The sequence below is a fragment of the Pseudogymnoascus verrucosus genome (assembly GCF_001662655.1).
Source record: "Pseudogymnoascus verrucosus strain UAMH 10579 unplaced genomic scaffold scaffold_48, whole genome shotgun sequence".
NCBI classification, from domain to species: domain Eukaryota; kingdom Fungi; phylum Ascomycota; class Leotiomycetes; order Thelebolales; family Thelebolaceae; genus Pseudogymnoascus; species Pseudogymnoascus verrucosus.
In genome coordinates this window covers 244,991-254,277 of record NW_017263699.1, presented here as the reverse complement: position 1 = coordinate 254,277, position 9,287 = coordinate 244,991, and the positions used below count along the sequence as shown (strand labels likewise).

The window sequence follows — 9,287 nt, the reverse complement described above, 5'->3', positions numbered from 1 at the left end:
AGTAGTACTCGGGCAACACTGAAAATAGTTATGTTAATTTTTTTTTGAAAAATGTGATGTATATATATGTATAAGATGTCGACCAACCGTTGTTGTCGACGGGGAAAAGCCACTGGATAGTTATATATAGCCAACCAGCACCTGCCAGGAACAGCACTAAAAACTAGCTTCCGCTTTGGTGTGGGTTTTGGCGGACGGACTGGCCCGGAGTTGGGTCTGTTCGGAGCTGGAGCTGTTCTGTGGATAGCTAGCTAGCTGTAGGCAGGAGGCTGAAAAAGAAAGAAAGAAAGAAAGTGGGAAGTGTGGTATATATATATTTGAGATGATGTCGAGAGAGATATTTCATGGGCGCGAGGCGACCTTAAGTAGCCGATGAAAATAGAGAAATTTTGGCCTCAAAACGTCAGAGTTTGTAATTGCGAGTCGTTGTAATGATAATTGCTTCTGGCAAGCAGACCTGACCTCACCATGACTCAACAAGAGCGAGCACATGCACACCACAAGCAGTTCCCCCGCCCAAACCACAATAAAAATTCAAAGCCGCTCAATTGCTGTCTAACTACTTGCACCCGGGTATCAATCCCAGATGCTTGCTTCTATACCCAAAGATTCTATATGCTATGTCGCTATGCATCATCATCAAACCAAAAACGACAAACAAATAGACAAAAGCCGCCTCCTCCGATAAGCCCCTCGACAAATCGCTGATGTCGAGAGGACCCCCCCGCCTTCCCCCTCCCAAAATGCGCCGCCGAGAGACCCCATTTCTATTTGTCGTAACTAACCCAAGATCATAACCGCCATTTTCCCCATCCATCCATCCATCCGTAAACTTTTCGTTAAAAATCCTCCATAAAATCATTTTGCACCGTCATTCATTGATCGTGTGCTTTTTGTGCCATCAGGCCACCAGGGCTCGGGCAGTAGTGGGGTATTTCGTTTTCTTAATACCCCATATCCGTATCCATCTCATAATACGGCAGCGCCAACATAAGCATCTCCTCCATATCCGGGATTCTCTCCTGGACCACCTCATCCTCCCCACTCTCCGGCTCCTCACACTCCACAATCCTCTGCGGGGGATCATCGAAAATAAGACTCAAGCGCTCCCCCGTCTTCCTCCTCAGCCTCCTCAGCCCGCTCGCGCTCGCCCCAATCTCATTCGCATCATACGGCTTGATATCCTCGTCGTCCGTCTCGCTACCAATACTCTGGCTCAGCGTGCGCTTATGTATACTCCCCGAGCTGAGCCGCTTCATGCGCTTGAGCAGGCGCTGCTTGCTCATCCAGGCGTCGTGGTCGTCGCGGGGGGCGCAGGCGAGGAGCTCGAATTCGTCGGCGAGGCGGGTGGCTTTGGAGTCGGCGGGGAAGGGGGTGGGGGGGGTGTGTTGGGAGGAGGTGGAGGAGGAGGAGGAGTGTTCGGAGGGGGCGCCGCGGGAGGAGGCCGCGTCGCTGTAGTGGTCGGGGAGGATGACGGAGAGGTCGTCGTCGTCTGAGTCGTCTGAGTCGGTGTCGTGGAGGGAGGAGAGTGTGAAGTTCGCTGGGATGAGGCTGCGCGTGCTGTGGTGCAGCGGGGATTGGATGGAGGCGTGCTGGGTTATGGTCGGGTGCTCATTGTCGCTGTCGCTGTCGATGGAGCGGGCGGGACTGTTTGAGCGGGAGGAGCGCGAGGAGGAGGAGGTGGAGGAGCGAGGGCTGAGGTCCTCGAGTCGCACTTGCGGGATGTAGGTGAAGTTGTGGCCTTGGCCGACGGGGCGGATCTCGTCGTGGGTCGGCGGGAGGGGCCGCGAGAAATTGCGTATTCCGGGGCGAGAGGCGGGGTGGGGAGGCTCGCCAAGCGGGAAGGAAGAGGTGGTGGGTGTCTCGGGCGGTGAGGAGGGAACCGTGGGGCGGCGCGCGAAACGCACGTTGGGGGTGCTGGGCTGGGAGTCCGAGGAGTCGGAGTCGGAGTCCCAGTCTGAGGAATCGGATGAGGATGACATTTTGGGGACTTCTTATGTGTAAGCGTCGTCGGCGTTGGAGTAGGCTGGGTGGTTTGCGGGTTGGGTTGTTGGTACTATCGGTCGTGACGGCGATAGGGTATGAAGGTCTCTCCACAGAGGAGAATCCAGTCGAGGGGAATTGCAGCTCATGATAAGAAGTAAACGGATAGATGTTGCACGTAAGACGCTCGAGCTCTCTCTAGGGGGCTTTCTCGAGGATACTATGAGGTGATCTTCCTTGGATAAGGAAAGGTAATAAGGGCGGCGGCCGGAATTCCAGGCAAGAGTGTGGTGGTCGGGTATTGGACTGGTGGGAGAGGAGGGGTCGTGGCCACCACTCTTTTTTTTTTCAGATTGATTGCTTTGATTGCTGACGGGAAGGAAGGAGGTGGGCAGTCGACGGCCGAGGAAAGGTACAGTATATATAAAATATATGTATATGGGTATATATGTGTATATATATACGGATGTATATATATGAGGAGAGGTATAGGTGAGGGGGAGGAGGAACCTTTTTGTAGCGGACGGTTTCAGTCGGGAGGAATGGGAGGAAGGTGGAAGGTGGGAGGAAAGGGTAGGAAGGAAGCACGGAGGGGTCAGATAAAGTGGGTGGGAGAGTTGTGGATAAATATAACGCGAAAACCTGTCAGTTTCGGCGCACCTGCCCTTGTGTGCGTGGTAATGATTATCGTGGAGAGCCGCTGTTGGTATGATCTTTAATCAAAGAGCCAGGGGTTGACTTCATTAGTACCGTTATAGTACAGATGATACAGATAATACAGTACTTAACATTATCTAAAGAGGGCCCTCGTGGAGGTTCATGGAGGGTCGTGGAGGTAGTAAAATGCAGTAAAATGCAGCAAGAGGCACCAAAAGGCACCAAGCAACGGTATGAAACCGCAGCGTCGGGTTGCAATGGCTGAGAAGGGGGCGAGGGAGAAAAAAAGCTTCCATGGGGAAATTTGGAGTCGGGCAGCAACACAGCCAGATGGGAAATCACCACACATATTTTTTTTCTCTTGCGGCTGCAGCAGCCAGGTTGTGTAGGTTGGTTTCTGTGGCACTGGCACCCATTTGATCCATTTTGCCCACAATCTTGGCCGCATGCGGGAATACAATTAACAGCTAAACAGCATTTGATTTTAATTTTGATTCCCACTGCTGCGTGCGTGCGTGTGGGCGTGTGTGTGTGTGCGTGCTGGCTGGCAAATCGGACCGTGGCGTGATTGTGCATGATAGAGTGCAAACAAAGTAAGGAGGGAGTATACTCCGTATCGGTCGTGGCTATGGTCATGGTTATGGCCATGTATAGTCATCAAGGTATATCACGACCCAGCTATAATGTCTGTGAGCGAAGTGAAGTGCGTTGTCAGAAGCGCAATTTCGGGCGAAGACATGAGAGGACGAGCGCGCCTTTCGTGACCCGGCGTCACCTAGCGTCACTCAGAACACTTAGACCTAATAAACCTAAGGGATCTGAAGGCTGAATGAAGGAGGCTCTCTATGCACTCTGCACACACAAATTCACGCACAGGGGAATCACACAAGGGAAGGAAGTGGATGGAATGATATCGTGGGATGGATGGCGTCGATGAAAGTTTGGTGTGGGTTTACCGGTTTACTGCCCAACCGGCGCTTAAAAGTGATATAAGTCCGTCAGCGGCGTGGGCGTGCGTGGGTGAATGGGTGATATATGGTGGTGGTTGGTGGTGGATTGGGGCATTAAACTCAGCACAGGCACAGGACAGACACTCACTCACAAGCAGCTCTCGGGAATCGAATTCCACACACATTCCACGTATGCCGCACGCACGCACGCACGCCAGTCTCAATCTCCTCGTCTCAGCTATGACGTCTCATGGAGATATATATAGATGGGCATGAACAATAAGACGCGTATGTATCGTATGTAGTATATTTAAGAAATTAAGGAAATAATACGATAATACATAATACGATAAATCACAAATCTCAAAACTCAATCGAGGCCCGAATATGTGGTTCGGCGGTTGGGGCGGCGGTGATTGGCGCACGTCATGAAACAGTGCCTTTGTCGTCCACAGCAGCATGTATTTGAAGAGTACCAGCGACTGCACTGCATAATTGTGCCTGTATAACTATAATATATATATGTGACTGAACAGTATAACTATTAACTATTATGTGTAACTATACTATGCTATACAGTCATGTCGTGTTCCAGTACTGTAAGCAAAGTTACCTGTTACTGAAGAGTAAGGTACATACCATATACGCCCAAGTACTACATGTTCGTTGTACCTTACATTGCCCTTGTTGCCGATTATCACGATAGCAAACAAATCGCGTCCACTGCCCCGCGTCTCCCTCCTCACCTTCCTCACCTTCCCATTGTTGACCCGTCAGGGAACACCCCCCTTCACCACAACCACGTATCACTCTCACCTCCCACCTCTCACCCTCAACAAACATGTCGTTCCTCTCCAACCATCTCGAGCAAATCTCCCTATCCGCCCAATCCATCGCCTCCCTCCCGTACGTGCCAAAACAACTCCACCCCCCCAACTCCCCAACACCAAAGACCGACCCGCCTTATTAACCACTCCCCCTAGATTCCCCCCACCCAAAATCTTCACCAACGCCCTCCTCGCGTCCCACGACATCACAGCTCTGATCCGCGACACCGAGCCCCACGAGCGCGCCCTCTTCTCCGTTCCCCCTCCACCCCCCCGCGACTCCTCCATCTACCCCGACCCCACCGCAGCCAGCACCGCCTCGCGGCGCCAAACCGTCTTCAACGTCGCCGGCGGCGAGGTCGTCTCCAGCGCGTCCACAACCTCTCGCGCGCCGCGGCGGAATACAGCGGTCGCTGCTGTGCTGGGGGCGGACTTGAATTCGGAGATCCGGAAGAGCGAGAATGTGCAGAAGGGCGACTTGGATGTGGAGGTGCTGCTGAGGGGGGCGGAGAAGCTGGGGGAGGTGTATGTGATGGAGGGGGCGAGGGAGAGGATTGCGCAGCTACGGTCGAGGTATGCGAGGATACAGACGAGTTTACAGCATTATGAGCAGAAGGTTGTGAAACAGACGAGGGAGCTGGAGAGGATGAATAGGCAGGGTGATTGGGATGGGGATGGGCTGGATGAGGATGTGGCGGAGGAGGAGGAGGAGGGGGATGATGCGGATGATGCGGTGATTACGGATGAATTGATAAGGCTGGAGGAGGAGGAGATATTGGAGTTGGAGAGGAAGAAGAGGGAGCTGGAGGAGCGGGTGTCGGGGATGGAGAGGGACCTTGGGGGGCTGCTGCGATGATACGTGTCAATGTGCGGGGTGTGGGTGCACCGCGTTCAACACAACATCAGCAAATGCTCATTTGTTGACGCTTCTTTAATATATACGAATTGATACCCAAGTTATGATCCAATGCACATGATATATGCGCTGTTTGACTGTTGCCGCGGTTGCCATTTGAATTGTTACTTGGAGCCAAAGGCGGTGAGTGCTTAGTCGCTGTATGTAGTTTAGCTCCATCGAGATACCGCGATGGCGAGAGGCCGTGAGACCATCGAACTTCATTTCTCGACATTAAATCACTGCCGCAGATGAGCCGGGGTTAACAACCCAAACTATTCACTTCGCTATCACATAGAATTCATACTATCAGACAGCGACAATGAACGGCTTCCAGAATCCCCAAGGGCAGCAGCCACCCCAGCAATCACCCCAGCAGTCTCTCCAACAGCCTCCCCAGCAGCAACAGCCCCAGCAACAGGCACAACCTCGTATGCTCTTCAAGCCAGAGCACATGCGCGCGCTTCCCGATAAATTCAGTATAGAAGAGAAGAAGAAGTGGGAAAATGGCCTTGCCATGCTATACAGGCAGATAGAGGCGAACCCGCCCGACACCCAGGCGCATCGCGATGCGGCAAAGAAGATCCGCGACTTCTCCGTCACTCTACACAATAAGATGCAGGCGACTGCGAATCGACCACAGGTCAACCCAAATCAGCAGCGACCACCTAGTCAGGCTCCTTCACAGCAATCTCAAGCTGATGGTTCTGCACCTCCATCCCAGCCTCAGCCCACCGCCCAAACTGCCCCAGCGAGACCACCTGTATCCGAAAACATGCGGAACCATGTGAATTCATTCCCATACGTTGCGCCATCAACCTTAGGTCCTGCAGAGGCGGCACAGTGGATTCAAGAGATAAAGGGAAAATACCTGAAGGCGCTTCTTACGATGGAGAACACGGCGAGTGGAGTCAAACGACTTGAGGCGCAGGTGGCTGTGAGGACACAGGGCGGGAAACCCTTAACGCCAGAAGAGCAGAAAGAGTTACAAATCAAGAAGGAGGCGTTCCAGAAGAACCACGGCGATGCAAAGCGCTTCGTTGATCAGTTCCGGAGACAACAATCGGATGCAGCAGCACAAGCAGCAGGTGGCTCGCAGGCCCAGCAGCAACCCTCCCACCCACCGCAGGGCATCGCAATCCCTCCCCGCCCAACAATGAACACCCAACAGCCCGCACAGAGCCAGGCGATGGCGCAAACCGAAGCAGTGCAGGCCGCAATGCAAGCAGGGCGAAACCAGCAAGTCAACGGCGGCCGTCCCAGTGCCCCTCCCCCAAACCAGCAGAACGAGTTACAACAGCAACAGCAACAACAAAACCAGAGTCAACCAATAGGTGCAGCAAACGCGGCCAGCATGCCCGCAGCGCAAAATGTGCAAGGTGGTGGTGCGGCCATAAAAACGGAAAGTGCGACTGCTCCTCCTGGCGGCCTTCCCCATGTGAACACCGCGCTCGCAACAGCCCCGCACATCCAGCAGATGCAGAACCGTCAACAACCCGCGCAGAACTCACCACAATCCGCCGTCCCCCCCCAAGCAACGTCTGTTGGGCCCCCCAAGCCACTCACGCACTCTGATGCAGTAGCGCACGCTGCTCGCACGTATTCCAGTAGCCAGGCTAGCACGGGACAGGCGAGCGTGATGGCGAGCCACTCGCACCCCCCCTCGCTTCCTCGCGACGCGCCGAATATAAAGACGAACCTGATGCCGATTCCGAAAATTCTTCCGCCGAGAGCGACGGAGTCGCCGCATCCGATGCAGATGCCTCCTACGCGACCGACGTATTCGGGGGGACCGTCGGGGAGTGGGAGTGGGCTTATGCAGCAGCCTGTTATGCAGAAGGCGCCGGGGTTTAATGTGGAGGGGGATGCCGAGAGGGTGCTTAATAAACGGAAGCTGGATGAGCTTATAAGGCAAGTTACGGGCGGGGGGGAGGGGTTGGATAATTCGGAGGGGCTTACGCCGGAGGTTGAAGATGTGAGTTTTGCTTTTCCATTCAGAATACTGCCCGATCTACCCTAAATCACCACCAACCCCTCAATTTTCTCACCTCCCACAACACATCCCCCAACCTACCACCCCATCCCCCTCCCACACACACCAGCTAACCCACCCACCCCAGTGCGTCCTCTCCGTCGCCGACGAGTTCGTCGACCAAGTCATCACAGCGGCCTGCAAGTGCGCCAAAGCGCGCGGCTCCAAGACCCTCGAGATCCGCGACATCCAGCTCATCCTCGAGCGCAACTACAACATCCGCATCCCCGGCTACGCGTCCGATGAGATCCGCACCGTGCGCAAGTTCCTTCCCGCGCAGGGCTGGATCGCGAAAATGAGCGCGGTGCAGGCTAGTAAGGTTACGGGGGGGAAGGCGGATTTGTGATGAGGGGTTTGTGAAGATGTAGGGCGTGGAGGGGGAAGGAGGGCGTTTGCTTTGTTTTCTTAAAGGGATGTGGGAAAGGGCGTTGAGGGTTTGGGGGGAGTGTAATTTTAGGGTTGCTTTTCGGCGGCGGAGGTTGAGGACCATGGTGATGCGTGGGATTTTGTGGTTGGGATGAGGTTTAGTTTCCAACAATGCAGTGGCTTTCAACCAGGTCGTTTTTCGGCGCATCTTTGTGACGTCTTATTGACTGCCTTCAGATTTGTGAAGGTTGTACCTCACTTGTTCAACCACACGCTATCATTCATCTGAACTTCGAGCATCTAGATACGGGCCAGAAATATTCTAAGGTATGGTAAAACACTAGGGGATAGTTTCTAATTCACACCAACTCATAAAACTCACCTACCACCCTCTACGAAACGACCCACATTCGTACCGGAAGCTGCCTGAATTCAGTAATACATGTGTGATGAGCCTCGCATCATATATAAAGGTAAGTTCAAGACCCATGAATCTCTCTTATTAGCCATCTGCCATTTAAACGAGTCCCAGCCAGCATGTGGGTTCGCTCCCTTGGCTGTAACAGGAATATAATTTTGAGAGAACTCGTCAACCAAGGAGAAGGTCAAGATGTGACCTTGCTCCGGCGGCAGGATCATGACGGTGACAGGGAAATCTGACGACAGTGACAGCGGGAGGTGGAACGACGACAGCAGGGTTGCAACGACAGCACTATGATAGCGGTGACAGAATTGCAAGAATAATCACGGTGGTGTTGATGGTGTATGGTTTCTAGAGCGTGAAGAACAGATATTCATGGTCCTGGAGCTTGGACATAATATATACTGTCGTTTTAATCGTGTATCCGTCTTTGATCTGTAAATTCCCCTTTAGACTCCGAGAAATAATATAGGGATGCATATTTTGCGTTCAACGTAGATCTCGTGGGAATGTGACGCCTGATATTATTCATGACGAAGTCTCTCTATTTCCCAAACCGTGCCTATGAACATATCTCCAAAGAACCCAAAACTGTTGTAAGTTACCATCATACGTTTATGAGAACGTTTGTGCGACCAGTGAATTGTGCCAAAAATAGAAAGGTTAAGGGCAAAACCCCCCACCAAGTGTTCCCACGATTTCACTTCACAATTAGAATGCGGGGATAGAGTTTGAGGTTTTGAAGAAATCCCCTGCCCTGCCCTGCCCCTGGAAATATCGTATCATTCATCACCGTCCATATTCTTGGTTCAGGGTTATAAAATAGCGTCGCGCGATCTGATCTAACCTTGGTCTGCGGCGGAGCCTTCGCTACAGTGGGGGCGGGAGCGGGGCCGGGGCTTACTACGATAACGAAGGGGTCAACCAGGGAACAACCGATAAGACCAATATAGCTCTCAAACCCCGAATCAGCCCACGACACCTAACGTCTCCAGAACATAAACAACACAACACAAACACAAACAAACAACTCAACGCCACCAAATCCTCCGAAATCAAACACCCACAAGACACAAGCTCACCTCCAACCACCCAGAAACCACCACAAACCCTACAATGATCACGCAACCACAATGTACGCGCCCCCCTTCCCACC

General features: G+C 53.0%; 3 protein-coding genes across 3 annotated transcripts; 2 read left to right on the top strand and 1 right to left on the bottom strand.

Moving 5' to 3' along the window:
* Positions 1-736: 736 nt before the first annotated feature.
* On the bottom strand, positions 737-2,673 carry VE01_08724 (uncharacterized protein). Its single transcript, XM_018278144.2, has one exon. It carries the CDS (start codon positions 1,980-1,982, stop codon positions 945-947), a length of 1,038 nt encoding a protein of 345 aa, XP_018127208.1. The 5' UTR covers positions 1,983-2,673; the 3' UTR covers positions 737-944.
* Positions 2,674-4,345: 1,672 nt separating this feature from the next.
* VE01_08723 (uncharacterized protein) lies at positions 4,346-5,370 on the top strand. Its single transcript, XM_018278143.2, has 2 exons — positions 4,346-4,496; positions 4,574-5,370. The coding sequence occupies exons 1-2, from the start codon at positions 4,432-4,434 to the stop codon at positions 5,271-5,273; spliced, it is 765 nt and encodes a 254-aa protein (XP_018127228.1). The 5' UTR covers positions 4,346-4,431; the 3' UTR covers positions 5,274-5,370.
* Positions 5,371-5,554: 184 nt separating this feature from the next.
* VE01_08722 (uncharacterized protein) lies at positions 5,555-8,092 on the top strand. The gene is made up of 2 exons (XM_018278142.2): positions 5,555-7,287; positions 7,433-8,092. Exons 1-2 carry the CDS (start codon positions 5,635-5,637, stop codon positions 7,688-7,690), a joined length of 1,911 nt encoding a protein of 636 aa, XP_018127246.2. The 5' UTR covers positions 5,555-5,634; the 3' UTR covers positions 7,691-8,092.
* The last annotated feature ends 1,195 nt before the right edge of the window (positions 8,093-9,287 follow it).

Bases quoted from the DNA above. Each gene is read 5' to 3' on its own strand.
- VE01_08724 (XM_018278144.2), bottom strand. From the start codon at position 1,982: ATGTCATCCTCATCCGATTCCTCAGACTGGGACTCCGACTCCGACTCC.
- VE01_08723 (XM_018278143.2), top strand. From the start codon at position 4,432: ATGTCGTTCCTCTCCAACCATCTCGAGCAAATCTCCCTATCCGCCCAA. The intron at 4,497-4,573 runs GTACGTGCCAAA...CACTCCCCCTAG, and splicing joins CAATCCATCGCCTCCCTCCC to ATTCCCCCCACCCAAAATCT.
- VE01_08722 (XM_018278142.2), top strand. From the start codon at position 5,635: ATGAACGGCTTCCAGAATCCCCAAGGGCAGCAGCCACCCCAGCAATCA. The intron at 7,288-7,432 runs GTGAGTTTTGCT...CACCCACCCCAG, and splicing joins TTACGCCGGAGGTTGAAGAT to TGCGTCCTCTCCGTCGCCGA.